The 22,076-nt window shown below is 37.5% G+C and overlaps 1 protein-coding gene across 3 annotated transcripts in view; it reads right to left on the bottom strand.

The window, feature by feature from the left end:
* Nucleotides 1–22,076, bottom strand: part of scfd1 (sec1 family domain containing 1) — a 150,774-nt gene that overhangs the window by 84,411 nt on the left and 44,287 nt on the right. For all 3 annotated transcript variants that reach the window (XM_072267208.1, XM_072267222.1, XM_072267216.1), the window contains 6 exons: nt 17,412–17,551; nt 16,535–16,625; nt 15,702–15,775; nt 8,305–8,386; nt 3,796–3,892; nt 3,376–3,446 (listed from right to left, as the gene is read on the bottom strand). In XM_072267208.1, the coding sequence (XP_072123309.1) occupies nt 3,376–3,446; nt 3,796–3,892; nt 8,305–8,386; nt 15,702–15,775; nt 16,535–16,625; nt 17,412–17,551 (555 nt within the window). The remainder of the gene's footprint in view (nt 1–3,375; nt 3,447–3,795; nt 3,893–8,304; nt 8,387–15,701; nt 15,776–16,534; nt 16,626–17,411; nt 17,552–22,076) is intronic.

The following is a 22,076-nucleotide window of genomic DNA, read 5'->3' as shown; positions in this document are numbered from 1 at the left end:
AGGGAACTTCTTTACTCAGAGAGTGGTAGCTGTGTGGAACGAGCTTCCAGCAGAAGTGGTTGAGGCAGGTTCGATGTTGTCGTTTAAAGTTAAATTGGATAGATATATGGACAGGAAAGGAATCCAGGGTTATGGGCTGAGTGCAGGTTGGTGGGACTAGGTGAGAGTAAGAGTACGGCACGGACTAGAAGGGCCAAGATGGCCTGTTTCCGTGCTGTAATTGCTATATGGTTATATGGTAATTACTGATGGAATAAATAGGCGAAAGGGAAGATTTGAAGCACAGTGATCTTTACGATACATTGAAAGCCATAAAGATAGATATTTTTGATGAAGTTTAAGATCTTGAAAAGAACGTTAAATAAAATAGTATTTTGATATCAATGCAAATTTATTTAGTCCTGACAGTTGGCTAAAAGGTGTTGGCTGTTGGGTTAATAAATTTGCTAATGACACAAAGGTGGGGGCTGTTATGGATAGTGTGGAGGGTTGGCAAAGGTTACAGCGGGACATCGAAAGGATGTAAAACTGGGCTGAGAACTGGCAGATGGAGTTCAACCCAGATAAGTATGAGGTGAGAGGATCAGAGGGATCTAGGGATCTAGGGGCTCTGAGTCCATAGAACACTCAAAGCTGCTGCACAGGTTGACTCTGTGGTTAAGAAGCCATACAGTGCATTGGCCTTCCTCTACCGTGGGAATTGAGTTTAAGAGCCGAGCGGTAATGTTGCAGCTATATAGGACCCTGGTCTTAATAAAAAGATTGGAAAAGAAAAGAAGAAAGAAAGAAAGGACCCTGGTCAGACCCCACTTGGATTAAGTACTGTGCTCAGTTCTAGTCACCTCACTACAGGAAGGATGTGGAATCTATAGAAAAGGTGCAGAGGAGATTTACAAGTATGTTGCCTGGATTGGGGAGCATGCCTTATGAGAATAGGTTGAGTGAACTTGGTGTTTTCTCCTTGGAGCGGCGGAGGATGAGAGGTGACCTGATAGAGGTGAATAAGATGATGAGAGGCATTGATTGTGTGGATAGTCAGAGGCTCTTTCCCAGGGCTGAAATGGCTAGCACGAGAGAGCACAGTTTAAGGTGCTTGGAAGCAGGTACAGAGGAGATGTCAGGGGTAAGTTTTTTTTTACGCAGAGAATGATCAGTGCGTGGGATGGGCTGCCGGCGACGGTGGTGGAGGCAGATACGATAGGGTCTTTTAAGAGACTCTTGAATAGGTACATGGAGCTTAGAAAAATAGATGGCTATGGGTAACCCTAAGTAATTTCTAAAGTAAGTACATTTTCGGCACAGCATTGTGGGGCAAAGGGCCTGTATTGTGTTGTAGGTTTCCTATGTTTCTAACATAACAATCAAGATTTTCAATTCAAAGTTAACTTTAGATGATTTAATTCTTCAAAAGAGATCTGAAATATTGATTTGCCCAAGGAATGCTTATTTTTATTGAGGAAAAGGCTTAGCTACAGACCACTTTTAAAGCCACTGTAATTGTAACCTGCAACAATAAATAGTGGCATGCCAACTCAACATGAAGTTTTGTTATCTCTGAACAAACATAAGGGATTTGGAGAGATTACAAAATATTTCTCAACAAGTAAATATATTTTATACATGTCAGAATATACAGCAGCCACAATCTTGAGTTTAATCTTCCTTAATTATTACCTATGGGTAGTTTCCAATTTTATGGTAATACATACACCTTACTCTGTATATAACAGCAAGAAAGAATGAGAAAATTTAATAACATCACATTAAGCCAGTTCTGAATAAAAGATGGTGTGAGCAGAGCTTCTATATATCAGTCACAAAACTTAATACATTATTAGAATTCATTTTTACAAATGAAACCCAATAATGCTATTTTTAACTTTGTTCTACACAAATTCAGAGATAACAATAAAGCACATTAAGTGTACATTCTACTTGCTATAAACTGAGATTTTTTGATCTATTTGGCACAAATGAAATTGATACAAGGAATTGCATTAACTTCTGGAGATCTTGCAATGATATCAAAATTATGATATTTGTTCGTATTTATAAGTACCTTCTTGCTTAATTTGAGGCAACCAAGGTTAAGGAATATCACTTTCTCCTTTCTCTCTGTGTCTGATGAAAGTAGGAGGTACTTAGCCTGAGTGGATAGTATTGATGTATAAATTTAAATACTTAGGCCAGAATTTGATTAGCATTTTATTGATCATTACAGAAAAGCTACCATTGTCTACAGCCTTTGTGTATGTTCGTAGAAATGTCAATGGAATCACGGTAGATACAGAAGATCACCTGCACATTTGGTGAAAATTTTTTAATTGGTTAATACAATGGCAACCTGGCTTCCAATTGGTGCAGGTGCATGGCAGGCTCTTGGTGTGCCAATTTTCAAGTAAAGTGGCCTACCTTATGTTTCCCCTTAAAATGATATGATTCTCACTCTTAATGGGAAGGCTATGGATCAAGTGCTCCAAGACTTGAGCACATACTTCTAAGTCGATACTTCAATGCAGTAGAGGGAATGCTGACTGGAGGGGTAACAGATATATGGAAGAGTATGGGGGCAAGAGGCGGCTACGGATATCGAGAGAGGTGTGGGGACTACAGGGATCACAGATGTACAGCATACTATCTTTCTGATCAGGTTTTAACTTGACCACTCATTTCCCTTTCAGATGGATATGAAAACCTCATCACAATATTTGATGGACTACAAGATGGCCAAAATTCTCCTCTCAACAACACCAAAATAAATTTTAATAGCGAAAAAACTAACTTACTGGTGTGGAATTGAGACTTCCATTGTAGGTTACACTGCATGACACAGGAAACAGTAACTCAAAAATTACGTATTTATTGTTAAATGTGAAAGTTGTCAGGGTGGAGATACATCTCTACTAAAGAAAGTATAAGGTGCTCCTTCCCGCTGCTAGCCTGCAAGTCACTCTTGGACAAGGTGTAGCACCTGCCTAGCCCCCTGTCAAGGTTACGTGAAGCCATGGAAACAGGTGGTGGATGGTCATATGAGCAGTTGGTGCATATCACAAGTCCTGGTTATGTGACCACTGACGCCAGGCAGACAATCTCTGAAGAATATTGATAATGGCAGGGGTCACACATCTTGTAAAGACATTGCCCAGAAGAAGGCAATGGCAAACTGCTTCTGTAAGTTTGCCAAGAACAATCATGGTCATAGACCATGATTTACCAATAGCACATAATGATGATGACGATGAAATGTGAAAATGTGGACATCTTATTACCATTTAAGAACTAATCCAACTCTTTAAAATTAAATGGTGTTTTGAAAGCTTTTCAAAATGAAAGCAGAAAATAATTTTAGTTGCAGAATATTAAGCTAAAACTTGCCTCTGAAGGTGGCTGGGGTGAACTGATGTAGTAAATGATAAACAACCTCATTTTATCTTCAGGGGTACCTCCTACAAAATGAAAGCAAAATATTTTTCAGAACAATAAAAAAATAGCAATGAAATTGCTATTTTGCAGACTGTTTCAGAACTGATATTAAAATAATAACTAATAAGTTTCTAATGCCAGACAAATTTATTTCTGAGCTTCATCTAATCATTCATGAAATATGGACAATGTTTTTAATTTTTAAATACATTGAAGCCTTTTAAGTTAGAAAATCTAATATAAGCTATTAATGGCACTTCGCAGTACGATGTAAATTCTACCTATGTAGTGTGTCAGAACATACAGCCTGTGCTTTCTCTAAGGTTGCATATGATCTGAAGATCAGTCTTCAATTATAAACATAATAGTTACCATCAGGATCGGATATCATATCCAGTAGGGATTTGTCCAGTGTGGACTTGCTCATCAACTTTTCCTCATATTCAAAATAGACATCTAGTTTTCGAGCCTAATAGGGGAAAAAAAACATTACCAGCTTCAGGATTTCTACAGGACATTTTTAGTAGGTGAAGGTATTTAAAATCAAAAACTTTCACAAAAAAATAAGCAATGATGTGTGATAATGATAACAATAGGTAGCTAAACTTTCACAAAGAAACCTAAATCAGCAGATGTAATTGATTAAACTGCTGGTTAACGGAAAAAGAAACAACTGAATAAAAATCAGATGAGGAAATTGGAGGAAAAGTACAGCTTCCATCAAAAAGTTCAAAAGAGCAGTGAATTTAGCACTGAAGTACGAATGTCCTTACTCAATTCAAAAATGTTAACCTCAAAAGATACAGAGAGCTAAACATCCTGTCTGAACTGAAATGTTTATCATTTTCATTGGGAGCCTGTTAAGAACACAAAACACACACAGAATCCAACATCTATAATGCAATCCTCAACCTTCATAGGGGCATTTTATTTTATAGTCCCCAAAACTCTCAAATTTTTTTATTCCTAATTGAGGATTGTAAATTAGTTGGAACTGTAATTGTCATTTTTTAAAATTTAGGTACTAATAGCTGACCAAAAAACCATTTTGATTCCATTACATTGATTTAGGTTCAAACACAAGAAAAAAATGTTACATGTATTCCTCTATTACAAACAAAATGAACATCCAACTAATCTGGTTTCAGCAATTAAATATTTTGAAATGACTCTTAATAGATAGGTAGCCAACATCATATATGTATAAACTTAAATTCAAGCAGTAAAATACTGGAAGAAACTTCAGGGATAGAAGGTAACAGAAAATGATAAGAGAAAAAAAATGGAATAGTGGCTTATTGTAAGTGACGATGAATCTAATTCATTTACAAAAGTAAGCAGGTATTCATCAGGGAGATAGGTATGTTTGTGCCCAAAGCTTTAAATTATATTTGCTGCTATGCTATGTTATGGGGTTACAATACTATAGACATTGAAGCAAACATTCTGTAGGGCTAACTCTCTGCCAAAGGCAGCCCAGCATCCAAAAGATTAAGTGAAGTTTAATCAACACAATTTCTTCCCCAAGATTCTTCCCCTTTTTTGTACATAGAAAAATTGTGTTGGGCAGGTATGTTACTCTTCAGTATCTGAAACATTATAGTAGTTTGGAACACAGACTGACAGGGCAGCAGTGTATTCCTAGAGAGGTCTAATCCACACAGAGTTGCCACAGGTTTACTATCCTTGAATGACCACAGGAAGGAAATCAGGAAAGGGAACCCCAGCTTATTTTTAACTTTGCTAGCTAACTATGATGAGAACTGCCTATTAGGTCTTTATTATACACAAACCTGAAATCTAACCTTGGTCATGTGATTTAACATCATACCTGGCAAGTTATGTGAAATTTAGAAGCTGTGTTTTTTTTTCCAGTGAGGGAACTCAGTTATACAGTATGTTTCCATTTTCTATTACTGTTCTTGCACCCTTGACCCTACTAAAGCATCATCTTCCTTAATCCATTCTGTATTCTGTATTGTTCTTAGTTATGAAGGGAACATCATACAACCCATATAAATTTCGCAGGCAAAATTTCTTTAATTATTAAACGCACAGGAAAGAGGCAATTTATCCAAACAGAATTAGAGGTTCATGATGGACAATTTTTTTTTCCATTTGATAAACTACTGATAATATAGTCTCGTGGTTTTCAAAGTTGGGTGCTGAAAGCATCAGTTATGCATTAATCGTTCATAAATTCTTCCAATATGCTAAGACTTGCTCAATACATCCACATTGCGGGTTTTGGTTTCAGTACACTGGGACATATAACTACACAGTCTCTCAGGTTTCCAAAAATGCTTCCAAAACCTTTCTGTCAAATTAGATGTCAAAGGCCTAAGTCGATTTATTTCTTGTTTTCTTTCGACAGAAATGTTGGCAAGCGATACAACATGTACTGTTTTGTGCTCCAAACTCAGCAGCTGGATCAATCACTTGACAGGAGTTACAATGTAGCTAAGTCAGAAAATGACTCTGCTGGCTCATTAGACCAGGGGTCCCCAACCTTTTTTGCACTGCGGACTGGTTTAATACTGACAATATTCTTGCGGACCGGCCGACTGGGGGTGGGGGGGGTGGTAGGGTTGCCAACGAACAAAAGTAGCAGAGTAGTAGTCAAATGCGTTGTTTACCCAAAAGACTACAATGACCATGAAGCCTTGCGCGGGCACCAATGCACATGCACGTCGTGACCTGCCGATTCCTCCTCCCCCCCCCCCCGCCCCCCAGCAAATCCTTTTTGGCGATTCTGTTCGTGGGGTGGGTGTTAATCACTACCGGAATATAGGTGATAAGTGGGTAATATACTCAATTTTGTTTCTAAAAGGGTTTATCTAACGAATTTAATATTAAACACAGAGCGCATATTTTCCTCGCATGGATATAATAAGTCAAATATCAGGGGAGCTTGAAGTGTTGAACGAACTTCCAGCAGAAGTGGCAGAAGCAGGTTCAATACAATCATTTACAGAAAAATTGGATAGGTATATGGACAGGAAAGGAATGGAGGGTTATGGGCTGAGTGCAGGTCGGTGGGATTAGGTGAGAGTAGCGTTCGGCACGGACTAGAAGGGGAGAGATGGCCTGTTTTCGTACTGTAATTGTTATATGGTTATATAGATCACTTATAAGTCAATAACATCATAACATTTTAAGTAATATTTGGATATTAAACGCACAGCAAATATTTTCCCCGTATGAACATATAAAATCATTGCAACACATCAGTATCGCTGAATAAGTGGGAGCCCTGGGCTTGTTTCCCTGCAACAACACCGTTCTATCGAAGGGTGATGGGAGACAGCGATACTCGAACGGGGTTCCTAATGTCCAATCTATTCCGCAGTTTAGTTTTCGTTGCATTCATTGCAGAAAACTCCGCTTCGCAGAAAAATGTTGGAAATGGAAGCAACGTTTTCAGTGTTTGTGGCTATCTCAGGATATTTAGCCTTGACTTTGATCCAAAATGCCGACAGAGATGTTATGTCAAACATACTTTTCAGCCCGCCGTCATTTGCAAGCTCGAGGAGTTGATCACCTTCCCGCCCTGACACGGATGACGCGCGGGTCATGACCTCGCATGCATAATGGCTGATCAGTGGCCGTGACAGGGAATGAGGAAAGGTGCAGCTGACCAAATTATATCGCTTCCTTGCGGCCCGGTATCGCTCCGCGGCCCAGTGGTTGGGGACCGCTGCATTAGACAACAACTTGCCTGTTACGGTGGCACACTCAAATGACAGATGCTATTCAGTTAGAAGACTACAAAGTTACTAAATTGCTTATTCAATGGTGGCGCTCACTCAAACTAATTTTTGGTCTTTTGCTCCTACTTTTTATGTTCTTATTAGAAAAGTAGCTATTATTTTATTTATATTGCTTATCAATGACATTAAATCTCTCTTTTGAATAACGGAATATCAGCAGAATAACTGAGGCATTTTACTGAGGCAAGCAGCATCAGCAACTGGCCATCCAAAGTCAAGTGTATCATGAATTAGTTATAGATAATTCTCCCTATATTCTGGTAACAATAGATGCTTTAATCTTAATTTATTGTTAAGACTTATTGCTTCTTGAATTGAAATTGCTAAGTTAGTTCTAGATTAGGACCCACTACTGCAAACTTTCAAAATTACACAGAACCAAAATGAAAGTTAGAGAAATTAGGATTGTTTCAGACATAATTGATATCACTGAAGAAGAACCATCAAAGCTTCAAACAAAATTTGATAGGACATGTTCTAAGTCACTCTGTTAGCTAATTTTTCATACTTACTTTCAACAGTTTCTGTTTAAAACACACATTTGTCCTTGTAATAAAATATGCTATAGTAAATTTTTTCCACAAATAAGATTATTGCACATTGAAGGCTGTCAAAGATCAATTAAAGTAATTTATTTAAATACAGTAAAATTAAAAACCTACTGTCTCATATTCAAATGCAATGATTCAGAAATGGTAACCTCACTGGTTATGTACACTAACTGATGTGTCATTTAAAGCAAAGGTGGATTTAAAAAATGACATTATATGAAAAGGAACTCTTTGATGAAATTACTTTATGGATGGCATGATGACATAGCAATTAGTGCAATGCTTTACAGCATCAGCTGTACGATTGGAGTTCACATCCCACCGCTGGCTAAAAGGACCTGTACGTTCTCCTTGTGACTATGTGGGTTTCCTCCCACATTTCAAAGATGTATGGATAGGGTAGTGAGTTGCGGACATGCTATGCTGGTGCCAGAAAGTCTGGCGACGTGTCCTTTGATTTGATACAAACAATGTATTTCAGTGCATGTTATGATGGACATGTGACCAATAAAGCTTATCTTTTAATCTTTATAAATGGCACATTTCAATAAAGATTGTACCTTAATATGTTCTAAGACAGCCGTTGCCACATTTGTATGAAGATCAATAAGTCTTTTTTTCTGCAGAAGTTCAGGGAGAGAGCTTTAAGGAAAATAGATACAACATTTAAAAAGAATCTTCAATATCAGAATTACAAAATTTAGCTTCATTGCAGTTCATTATTATTGCTTTTGTGGAATAGACCAAGAAATAACAAAACTTTGCTAGTAGTTTGAAACGTAATGAAAAAAAAATCAGCTAACTTTATTTCCTCATGGATTTTCTAGGCCAGCAAGGAAATTACAAGCTTACAGAGGATAAAACTTCATTACCAGCTAGCATTAGAAAATAAATAGAACAGAGCAGATAAAACAACTTCTAAAACTATATACGGCATTTAATATAAACATTGATTGTTTTATAAATGGATGTATAAAAATTTTAAACAACTTAGGAATCAGAGGGATAGAGTGGATTAAAGCACAGACTTTATTGGTAGCTGAGAGTGTGGAATTAGCACTTCCACCATTGGGAAGCTTTAAGTTGACATAGAAATTTGTGACGGTGAAAAATTGACAAAAAGTCAAACTCAAAATATGGTTCTGTGAGAGAGAAAATGCAAAAGCTGAAAATGCAGGGCACATTCAGCAGTTTGGCAGTATCTGTGGAAAAACAGTTACTGATTCAGGTCCAAAACTCTTCTTCCTATGTGGGAGAGAAAATAAGTTAGCTTTAAGTAGCAATGCAGGAGATGGGATGGATAAAACAAAGGGAATATCTCTTTAGGCTAAGACAAATACTTCCACGGATTTAAGGTTGTTGATGAAGCTATGAAGTCTGGTAATAATGATTAAGTATGCCCATATAAGGTTTTGGACATATTATAAACATACACAATGATCAAGTCTCTTGATCACCGTGGCTTTCATTTGTTTTAGTTCTGCAACCTTTTATTGCTTTGTATTCCTCCTTTACCATGGGAGCTAATACTAATATATTTATGTTACCTGGTTCTTGTGAATGCATTTTTGATATCTTCATCAGTTTTCACATATCAATACAATTTTTCCATATTCTGCTCCAGCAAGAAAATATCAGATTGCTTCCGAAGATGACAGGCACTTTTCAAAGTTATCTAAAATTCCTTAAAATCCCAAACTGCTTCAATTATAAAAGCAAGAATATGCATATCAAGAGAATTACACTCAGAGACCACTTTATTAGGTACAGGTACCTCCCATACCTAATAAGATGGCCACTGATGTATGTTTGTGGTCATCTGCTGCTGGAGCCCATCCACTTCAAGGCTGGACAGGTGCATTTACAGATGCACACCGCTGTTGTAAAGCATGGTTATTTGAGTTACTGCTGCCTTCCTTAACAATGTGAACCAATCTGTTCATTTTTCTATGATCTCTCTCATTAACAAGTCATTTTGCCCACAGGACTGCCACTCAGTGGATGTATTTTTTGATTTTTGCATCATTCTCTGTAAGTTTTAGACTGCTATGTGTGAAAATCCCAAGAGATCAGCAGTTTCTGAGATACTCAAACCACCCAGTCTGGCATCATTCCGGTGAAAGTCTCTTGCATCACATTTCTTCCCCATTATGATGTTTGGTCTGAACAGCAACTGAACCTCTTGACCATGCCTGCATGCTTTTATGTATAGAGATGCTGCCACATAATTGGATTTGCATTAATGAGCAGGTGAAAAGGTATACCTAATAAAGTGGCCAGTGAGTGTATATTTTGGTTATGGCATACATCATCTCCAACCTTCCAGAAACTTTGGCTCACTGAAATTCACCTACCACCAAAACAGGTCCAAGTGGATGTCATCTCCTTGGCCCTACACTTGCTCACTGGAGCATCTGGACAGCAAAGACATGTTATAATACTGAGTCCTGACGAAGGGTCTCAGCCTGAAACGTCGACTGCACCTCTTCCTAGAGATGCTGCCTGGCCTGCTGCGTTCACCAGCAACTTTGATGTGTGTTGCTTGAATTTCCAGCACCTGCAGAATTCCTGTTGTTATAATATTGTTTATTTACTACAAGTCTGGCCTTCCACACTATAACTCCAAGCAAACTTACCTCTAAACTCCCTGACCTGGAACTCAACACTTTCCTTTATAACTGGATCCTTGACTTCCTGACTAACAGACCACAATCAGCAAGGCAGGGCAGCACACCTCTGTCACAATTAACCATAATGCTGGTGTCCCACGAGGCTGCATCCTCAATCCCTACTTTAGTCCTAAATATGCCCACAACTGCATGGCCAGATTATGCTCTAATTCCACGTACATGTTTGTAGATGATACCACTGCAGTGGGCTGTATCTCAAATAGCAATGAACTGGAGCACAGGAAGAAGGTAGAGAGCCTAGTAGCATGGTGCCATAACAACAACCTTTCCTTCAATGTCAGCAAACAGAAGAGCTTAGTCACTGACTTCAGGAAAACGGTCAGTGCACATGTTCCTGTTACGTCAAGAGTGCTGAGGTTGAAAAGAAGAACAACCTGACCAAATGTGACAACCTTCAGTTCACAAAATTACTTCTTTTACTTCCTTTACCACTACTTCTTTCAAATATGATTCAGCTACTATCGGAGCCTATGATCTAGTTTGATGGTATGTTTTCAGGCTAATTCAGCAATCTGGCGCTTTGCTGTCTCCGAGGAAGTTTAGTGAGGTTTTCAACCAAATGTGCAAAGCCTGGAGATGGGGCGCAAGCCTGTGAACGACTCCGTGTCTCGACGATTAAAGCGCTGAGGAATTTGAAATCGGTGAGGTTGGCAGTGGAAGGCGAGTGGGTGTTCAGAGCCATCTGCCTGCAAGAGACCGGTCTCCCTCTCACTCACTGCACACGGAGGACAGTGCCTATGTTGGATCAGTCTCTCTCTTACTGCTGCCAGAGTCATGGGTCTTGGGCAATGCTTGATCCATGTGGCTTGTGGACTGGACTCTATAGTTCATGTTGTGATGAGTTTCTGGTTTCTGGTTGCAGATGTTTTTGTTGCTGTTTTGTGCAACATTAACTGGGGTGGGCTGGCTCTGCAGCCTGCAGTCAGCAAACGGCACAGCGCTTGACTGGACTGGACTGAACTGAGCTGAAGCTGCACTTTCCTGAACTGTTTCATTGACTTTGTGGTTGATGTTATATGTTCTGTGGTTTTTGCTTTTTTTCCCCCCATTTGCATGATTTGTTCTTTTTATTGAGTGTTGGGAGTTTTGTGTTTTTCTTTGAATGGGTTTCATGGTTTTCTTTATTTTATGGTTGCTGTGGGAAGATGAATTTCAGGGTTGTATACAGCATGCATACTTTTATAATAAATGTACTTTGAGTTTTAAGATCCTCAAAGTGAACATCACCAACAGCCTGTCTGGTCCAAACACATTGATGCTACAGTCAACAGAGTACCCAGCGTTTCTACTTCCACATGAAGGTAAAAAAATTTAGCATATCCCCCTTGACTTATACCGATTTTTATCAATGCACTTTTAGAAAGCATCCCATCCAGATGCATCACATTGTTGAATTGCAATTGCTCTGCCCGAGACTATAAGAAACTGCAGTTGCAAACACAGCTCAGCACATTATGGAAATCACCCTCTATGCCTTCTCACTACATTGGTAAGGCAGCCCATATAATCAACCATCAACCCTCAACCACTAGGCTCTTGAACTAGAGGGGATAACTTCACTCAAATTCACTCACCTCAACACTGAAATGGTTCCACAACATATGGACTCACTTTCAAGGGCTCTACAACTTATGTTCTCGATATTTATTGCTTAATTATTTATCTATTTTTCTCTTTTTGTATTTGTACAGTCTGTTGTCTTTTGCACATTGGTTGGTTGTTCATCTTTGTTGTGTGCAGTTTTTCATTGACTCTGATGTGTTTATTTCTCACTACTGTGAATGGCTGCAAGAAAATGGAACTCAGGATGGTATATGGTAACATATATGTACTATGATAATTTACTTTGAACCTTGAGACCCACATCTCTGGTCACTTGTCCTTCTCCTCCCTTCCATCAGGCAGACAATTCAAAAGCCTGAAAGCACACATCATCAGGCTCAAGGACAGCAAGTATTGAATGGTGCCCTAGTACAATAAAATGAACTCTTGACCTCACACTCTACCTCATAGCAGCCTTGCACCTTATTGTCTGCCTGCACTGCACATTATGTACATAACACCTTATTCTATGTTCTGTAATTGCTTTGCCTCGGACTACCTCAATGTATTGATGAAATGAAATGATCTGTTTACACATCATGCAAAGAAAAAGTTTTTCACTGTGTCAGAAAACAAACAGAAATAAAAAAGCAGTTGACTGAAAATGACATTTCTGATATTTGGCTAGCACTCAAAAATTTCTGGTAAAGATGAATGGATTAAAAGATATAGTTAAAATACTGGCACACAAATAGAAATTGAAGAATACATCTCAATGTAAATTTATGCTGAACAGAATTGCTTTATTTAAAAAAAATCTGACTGGCAATATGATAGCAAACAAAGCAAAAAAATATCAATTATCAATTTTTTTCTAAACTATGCAGTACAGAAAGCTAAATTAAAAACTACGGGGAATACATACATTAGCAAATGTACATTTTAAAACTCTTATTCATAATTATCAAGGAATTGTAAAGCAGTAATTGCGGCATGCAAAGAGTTCTTTAAAGCATTTAAAATTTCTATCCAGAGCCAATAGAGTGGCTTGGACAACCTCATTCACTGAAATATTTTTCCTGCACAACCCATTTGGTAACCTTCATCAATCTCATTGATATTATATATTTCTGAGAAGTGTAAATGATGGAAAAGATTAATTATTCCCTGCACACATGGTCTGGGAGTTTAAAAAAACTTATTCTGTGAGTCCCAATCATTCTTACAACAATTTGGTATCTTTAAAACAGCAACAATATTTGTCATGTGCATTCATTTCATCATATATACAGTCTTGTGTAATTTATTGATCCACTTTTCCATATTCACTGCTTCTCCCTAGTATCAGCCACAAACTTAATACACTTTCTTTGTCTCTACTCCAGGTTACACGCAAGCAAGTAAAAAGCTAGTTCATCATTGGTCTTAAGAGTTACCCCTTTGATAGTTACTGTTTCTTGTTTAATCACTCCGGTTTGCACAAGGTTGTTTCCAATTTGTTGCAACATAACCTTTGAGATTTTATAAAATAATTTTGAAATTCCATCCAAGCAACAGTGACCAAGGCTCTGCTTTACCTCTATTATTTTAAGTCTTTAGGTGTTAGATTTGACATTATTAATGTGCAAACAAGTCTGACTTCCCATTATACAATTTCTTTCAAGTCTAACCATGTTTTGGTAATCTAATTTTACTTCTGATTGGAACCAGATTGGTGCAAAATTGAGAATTATTCACTGACGTGATTCTGAAGAACAATTGCTGCACTCTGTTCTATAGTTTGTAGAACGTCATTGCTTGCTGTGCACAATAGAACCTGTGTTTGATTATCTATTCCAGTATTTGATATGGGCCAGATGTTGCTGCTAAAGCTGAGCTACCACACTTGCTGCTGACAAATGCAAAACATCTGTAATTATCTTTGGTAATCTTGCTGGCAAGATCAACTGGTAAAGTGCCCGGTTAGGTATTGTATCGGGGCTTTCCACAGTTTTATGTCGTAATGTGGATGGGCCAGAATAAATCATGCCCAGAAAATGGATGTACCACCAACTGCTTACAAAGTTTTACCAATAACTTTCTAAGCTTTCAGAAATGTCAAAGACCTTGAATATTTCAAAATGTTCCCAACATTTAGAAGCATTCAAAAACTAATAAAAAAGAAAACTAAGATATACAGATAATAAAAAATATAAAGTTTACTAAAAATAATTTTAAAGATTAGAAAAATTAAAGCCATATGTGTGCAATTCTGGATGCCCCATTACAGGAAGGATGTGAAGGCTTTGGAAAATACATAAGTTTACCAAGATGCTCTATTGATCAGGGGGTATGAGCATTAAGCAGAGGTGGGACAAACGTGGGTTGTTTTCTCTTGATTGGCAGGGGTTGAGGGGAAATCTGACAAGAATTTATAAACTTATGAGAGGCAAGATAGGGTAGACAGTCAGAATCATTTTCCCAGGGTGCAAATATCAAGTAGTAGGGAACTACTCATGTAGTAGAAGACTATAATAATGGGGGGGGGGGGGGGGGAGAGTTTAAAGGAGATGTCTCAGGCAAGTTCTTTTAAACGAAGAGTTGTAGGTAGCTGGAATGGCCTGCTGGGGGTTAGTGGGCAAGGCAGTGGTAGAAGCCGATATGACAGTGGTGTTTTAGTGGCTATTAGATAGGCAAATGAAGATTCAGGGAATGGAGGGATATGGGTCAGGTATAGACAGAAGAGATTTAGGTTAATTCAACATCATGCTCAACACAGGCATTGTACAAACATTGCATGTCAAAGACCTTGTTCCTTTGCTGTATTGTTCAATGTTCAAGCATAATTAATTAGAAGACTGTAAATTAACTATACTCAACCTTCTCTATCAGAACCATTCTCCTTCAGTCAAATGATTTGGCTCACAGACAGTGCAGGTTCACAGGAATCTGTGAAATGGCTGCTGAATTCAACAGGACTGTGCTTTGCAATTAGACCCCATCAGAAATTCAAATCTGGAGCTCAACCGAGAAACTGCCAGTAGAACTTAGCCTGTAACATTAGGTCCTGCAGGAATTCCAACTTGCTGACATTTGTCAGTCACAAATGCCAGCACTGACTGTGTTAAGTACTGGAATTTCCCATATAGTACTGGCTAAATGAACATTTTCATTAATCTTTGGATAGTGTGACTAGCTGCTTAGAAGCAGCCATGCAATGATAAAGAGGGGAACAAATTTGAAAGAACTTAAAAAGAAACTTAAAAGAACATTAAGTTTGGAAATATTATCATTCCAAATAAAAAAAAATAATAGATTGTTTTGCTGAATGGTGAGTTTCTTGCCAGAAAAGAACTCTTGATTTGGATCTTCATCCCTCTTTTGGAATGTGACAAATATCTTCCATAGGAAACAGCAGGGCTGCAACTTCAGAGTGGCCATGCAAATAATTGAGAGGCATAGAATTCCAGGAAAACATGTTGCAATCTGGTATAAATCTTGATCCCATTGTTTCTTTTGGAACAAATAAAATCAATAAAGATACTGTAGCAAGCTATCATGTCCAGAACATTATGAGTTGTTTATTATTATACTTCTTTTCCTCTATCTTAAGTACTGAACCATCAAGGCAATCCAATTACATTTAGTAATAAATAATCTCCATAATATTTTATAGGCTTGTCTGTAAACACTAATTCTGCAAAATATAGACCTGTGAATCTAATGTTTTTTCAGTCAATACTCACCTTACTGCAGATGTAAGTTTTGCAGTGTTATCAGAAAGCATGCTAATAGCACCATCGTCCTCTCCCTCTAACCCCTGCGGAGAAAAATTACAAATATGATCAGCAATGAACTACAAAGTTACATATTTTGCAGCATAAATTTCAACCATTAAAAAAAGACAGAAGCTCAGGAAATAGTATGTTCAGCCTCCAATGAAGAACTCTCAAAATGAGCATACTTTTAATAATACTGTAGATTTAAGAATGTAGAGCAAATAGCTGGATTTTCAGCTGATTTTCCAAAGCTAAAGTAAAACTCAAATATGCTGTTGTTCACCCTCATCTTTTACCTTAAGCATAACATTTTATGTATATAAGACAGTTGTCTCTTGGAATTAACTGACACCTCCTGCCTCTCAAAAAACTCCAATCTAACTACAATTCTTCTGTATTTGAGGAATTTCCTCTGTTATCTGCACTCTTTGTCAATATATTTTACCTAATCATCTTCCACAAACCCATTTGTATTACACTAAGAGGCAGAGTGCAGAATACCCCAATATGCAGAACTGATTTATCACTATTTATTTTAATTTTAGCTTTGTTTTTTTCCATCATTCCCTCAAGCTCATACATCCTTCGTTCATGATGATAAAGATGTAATATTTAACTGTTCATTCTATTTCTAATACAGTTTTCCTATTATTCTCTAATATCAATGGCTGTGTATTTTGAATTTCGGTCTTCTATTCCTCTATTATAGTTTTGAATGCTGCGTATATACTGAAGTTGTACAGATCATTTCAAATTTTAATTATTAATTGATCACTTCACTCTATTGTCTCATTGCTTACCATGATACTCTTTAAGTGTTTGACTTCATCCTCTTGTGCTCTGTAAGAATCTAGTTCTTGTTGGACTGATTCAGCTACTTCTGGAAAGGGACTAAATAAGAAAAGATCAGGGATTCACAGTACAATCATAGTTAAGAATATCTGTTAGATATCCAAGATCTCAATTCAATGAAAAGTATCTTGATCAGCAGGCAATTGCACTTCTTCCCAAAATATGAACATACTTGTTTGCTAAAGGGTACAAATATCAAATGTTTTCCCACAAGGATAGCAAACGCCCAGTTTATTCCTAAATTTATCAAAGATGAGGAACAACGTAGCAAAGACAGTAACTAGGAGGTTGGTGGGGTTCTGAACCCCCTGCTTGAAATAGTGGTAGTGGTAAGATACACACTATAGATTAAAAGCACTTGATATGCCTTAACTTGTACCATAAACCAAGAGACATGATGTGGGATTAGAACAGACATTAGTATCTTAGCAAACAAGAATTTCACAGATTGGATCAGGTGCTTGTGTTAATTGACACTTTCAAAATAAATCAAGAACATAAAGGTGAAGTTGTGGGTTTCAAACCCCAATGTATCCGTTAATTTCTCCTTAAAGATACGATTACACAAGTAGATTCAGATTAGCTTATTGTCAAATACGCTGGGGTGCATGAAGTTTATTGCTCACATGAAGCTTACAATGCAAAGAGTGTACGTGAAAATAATTAATACAACAATAAGTATAGTGCTGAGCACAAAAACAATAGAAGGCTTATAGTAGTGTAAAGTGAGGTTGAGCCAGAAGAAATACTAAAATTACAAAACGAAATACTAAAGTACTTCTTCATGAAAAAAAAACAAGAAAACACAATCCTGAAATGTATTACCTGCCTTTGTGCCTTTGCCAAAAATTATCAGTGGCTGTTAAGTCATAAGTTTTTTTGGTTTTTTTCTTTGGTCTTGCCCCTGCAGAAGAATTTTCTACTCCTGGAGTCTCTTCCAAGTTTACTCTATTCAGATGAAAGTCCTGCAAAAAACAAATTTATCTTGATGACATACACTCAGTGGCCACTTTATTAGCTACACTTGGACATTAATTCAAATATCTAATCAGCCAATCATGTGAAGAGAACTCTATGCATAAAAGCATGAAGGCATGGTCAATAGGTTCAGTTGTTCACACCAAACATAAGAATGGGGAAGAAATGTGATCTAAGTGACTTTAACCATAGAATGAATGTTAATGCCAGATGGGGTGGTTTGAGTTTCAGAAACTACTGATCTCGTGGGATTTTCATGCCTACGAATGATGTGAAAAACAGGAGGTACAGGAAGTACCTAATAAGGTGGTCATTGAATGCATCTTCATAGTAGTTAGTATTCATTACTGTTATTGAATGAACTAGTATCACTAGCATTCCATTAGGGAAAGTGATTATATGATGGTATTTTATATTAAGAGTAAAAATGACATTTTAATTTGAAACCCCGATATTAAATATATACAAAGTACTTATTCGAGTTACTGTGAGGCAAGAAATCAAAAATACTGCAGATGGTAAAGAGTAAAAACAAAAATATTTGGTGAGGCTCCAATGAACTATGGCAGATTGGAAAAATATGTTAAGTGGTATGACAGCAGACAGGCAAAGAATTAGTACATAGTTTGCAACAAATACTTATCCTTTTAAAACACAAAAGAAAAAATGAGCCCAAAGTAATTAAGTGACCATTTTAGTTAAATGGAAAAGGCTGCTAAATGTCACCAAAGAGTAAGGCCGAGAATTTCAAAATTTGGAAATTGTTCCCAAAGTAAGACCAAGTAATTAGAAAGTAAGAGAAAAGTAAGAGAAAGTAAGAGAAAACAAACAGTAAAATCCTCAATACATACAAGGAACATTAGCAAAAATTAATATGAATGTTTACAGAGTAAGTAAATTTATAATCAAGGAATAAAGAGACTGTACAGAAATGAGAACAGATGTGAAAAAATTACAGGTCCAGAGAGAATAAGGATATGAAATCAACAAATAAAAAATTGGAAAAGAAAATCAGCAAAATTGAAACTGTAAATTTTTAGAACCTTATGATCTGTATCCCACCATATAAAATATGTTTCCAGAATTCCAAAACTGTTTCCACAGGAAGATAGTAAATGTTATAGGAGGATGAAAATAAAAAGTGAACTGCACACCATTTTGTCTTACGGAGTTATAGAGTCATAGAAAAGTACAGCACAGAAACAGGCCCTTCAGCCCAACTAGTCCATGCTGAGCCATTCAAACTGCCTACTCCCATCGGCCTGCACCGGGACCATAGCCCTCTATCATCCACATACCTATCCAAACTTCTCTTAAATGTTGAAATCAAGTTTGCATGAACCATTTGCGCTGGTGACTTGTTCCACACTCTCACGGCCCTCTGAGTGAAAAAGTTTCCCCTCATGTTCCCCTTCAACTTTTCACATTTTACTCTCAACCCATGACCTCTAGAGGTAGGGAAAATGTTACAACTCATTACTAAGAGTGCTTACGTCCCAAAGAGGAAGAAATATTCTAAAGGAAAGATGTCACAACCATGGCTAACAAGAGAAGTCAAAGCCAACATAAAAAAATCAAAGAGTTGGCATATAATAGAGCAAAAAATAGAGGGAAGTTAGAGGATGGGGAAGCTTTTAAAAACCAACAGAAGGCAACTAAAAGATTATTAAGGTAAAGATGGAAGAGGAAAGTAAGCTAGCCAATACTATTAAAGAGGATACCAAAAGTTTCTTCAGATACAAAAAGTGTAAAAGAGAGGCAGAGTGGATATCAGACCACTGGAAAACAATGTTGGAGTGGTAGTAATAGAGGTCAACAAAATGGCGGATGAATTGAATAAATATTTTGCATCAGTTTTCACTGTGGAAGACACTAACAGTATGATGAGAGCTCCAGGTGTCAGGGGGCATGAAGTGAGTGAAGTTACCAAAACTAGATAATAGGTTCTTTGGAAAATGAAAGGTCTAAAGGTAGACAAGTCACCTGGACCAGACGGTGTATACCCCATAGTCTGGAAGAGGTGGCTAGAGATTGTGGATGCAGTAGAGATGATCTTTCAAGAATCACAAGATTCTGAAATGGTTCTAGAAGACTGAAAAATTACAAATGTCAGTCCACTCTTCAAGAAGGGAGATTATTAAGGATAAAGTCTCAGGGTACTTACAGGCACATGATAAAATAGGCTGTAGTCAGCATGGTTTCCTCAAGGGAAAATCTTACCTAACAAATCTGTTGGAAGTCTGAAGAAATAACAAGCAGGATAGACTAAGGAGAATCGCTTGATATTGTGTACTTGAATTTTCAGAAGGCCTTGGGTAAGGTGCCACACATGAGGCTGCTTAACAAGCTTCGAGCCCATGGTATCACCAGAAAGATTCTAGCATTGTTTAAACAGTGGATGATTGGCAGCAGACAAAGAGTGGTAATGGAAGGAGCCTTTTCTGGCTGGCTGCCAGTGATTAGTGGTGTTGCACAGGGGTCTATGGTGGGATCGATTGTTTTAACGTTATATGCCAATGATTTGGATGATGGAATTGATGGCTTTAAGGCAAAGTTTGCAGACAATTTGAAGGTGGAGGGGCAGGTTTAGATATTATTAGACAGATTAGGAGAATGGGTGAAGAAATGGCAGATGGAATACAGTGTTGGGAAGTGTATGGTCATGCACTTTGGTAGAATAAATGCAAGTGTTGAAAATTTTCTAATTGTAGAGAAAACACAAAAAAACTAAGGTGCAAAGGGACTTGGGAGTCGTTGTGCAGGATTCCCTAAAGGTTAGTTTGCAGGTTGAGTCTGTGGTGAGGAAGGCAAATGCAATGTTAGCATTCATTTCAAGAGGACTAAAATATAAAAGCAAGGATATAATGTTGAAACTTCATAAAGCACTGGTGAGGCCTCACTTAGTGTATTACGAGCAGGTTTGGGCCCTTTATCTCAGAAAGGATGTGCTGAAACTGGACAGGGTTCAAAGGAGATTCACAAAAATGATTCCAGGATTGAAAAGCTTATCATATGACAAGTGTTTGATAGCTCTGGGCCAGTACTCACTGGAATTCAGAAGAATGAGAGGTGACCTCATTGAAACCAATTGAATATTGAAAGGCTTTGATAAGAGTGGATGTGGACAGGATGTTTCCTCTGGTGGACAGTCTAAGACCAGAGGACTCAGCCTCAAAATAGAGGGGCATTCTTTTAGAATGGAGATAAAGAGGAATTTTTTTGGCCAGAGAGTGGTGAATCTGTGGAATTGAGCATGGATTTATAAAAAGGAAATGTTTGATGAATCACCTGTTATTTGAAATTGTAACTAAAATATATAGGGGGAACTACGGATGCACTGTATTTGACTTTCAAAGGCCTTTGATAATGTGCAATTAAACAAAATTAGTACGTATAAGTTTGTGGTGATATACAGGCAAAGGGAAAGCATATGACAGGTAATAGAATAAGAATACACCAGTTATTTTCAGGTTGAATAGCTGAAAGGGATGGGGTTCAGCAGGGATCAGTGCCAAGGCCCAACTGTTAACAATCAGCTTACTGATGTGAATACGGCGGCCAAATGTAATAAATCCAAACTTGTCGATGAAACACAGCAAGATCTACAAATGTTCATACATTTGGATATTAAGAAAATCAAAAGTTATAAGTTGTGAGAAAAGTACTGGAAATACTCAGCAGGCTAGGCAGCATTTATGAAGAATTAACACTTCAGGCCAATGATTCTTCACCAAAGCTGGGAATATGAGAAACAGATGTGTTTTAAGTTACAGAAAGAACAAAGAGAATGTCCATAATAGGGAAGAGAACAAGATTAGCTAGGTGATACGATAAAAGTTCAAAGTAAAATGATCAAAGTGCATATACAACTTGAGATTCATTTTCTTATGGGCATACTCAGTAAATCCATAGTAATAACAACCGTAACAGAATTAATGACAGACTGCACCAACTTGGTCGTTCAACTGGTGTGCAAAAGAAAACTGTGCAAATACAAAAAGAAAGAAATAATAATAATAAATAAATAAGCAACACTGAGAACATGAGATGAAGAGTCCCTGAAATGTTATTTAGTATACAAATGAGGGGAGATCATGAGAACAGAAGACAAATTGCTGTTACAATGAGACGCAGAATAAAGCTGTTGCCAGAAATCTGAAAAAATATCTTTCAATACCTAGCAGTCAGGCGGCTTATGGGGAGAGAGGAAACGAATTAAAGTTGCAGAGATGTGATCTTATACCTGAACCATCAGTGCCAGTATATCTGAAAATGCTGAATTTAGTATCAACCGCAGGGCTGTTCAATGCTGAGATGGAAGATGAAAACTCTTCGTAGTTTTGTTGGAAAGCTGAAGAAAGGAATCAAAGTGGAAATGGAGTGGACAATAAAAATGAATGTCAACTAGAAGCTCAGGGTCAATCTTGCATTGCTATCGTAGATATGGGTTCCATAGTAACCGTGCTGAAGTAAAAGATCGGCCATGACCATGAACTTATTAATCAGTGGAGA

The sequence above is a fragment of the Mobula birostris genome, chromosome 1 (assembly GCF_030028105.1).
Source record: "Mobula birostris isolate sMobBir1 chromosome 1, sMobBir1.hap1, whole genome shotgun sequence".
In the NCBI taxonomy this organism is placed as follows: domain Eukaryota; kingdom Metazoa; phylum Chordata; class Chondrichthyes; order Myliobatiformes; family Myliobatidae; genus Mobula; species Mobula birostris.
This window is presented reverse-complemented; position numbering and strand designations above follow the sequence as displayed.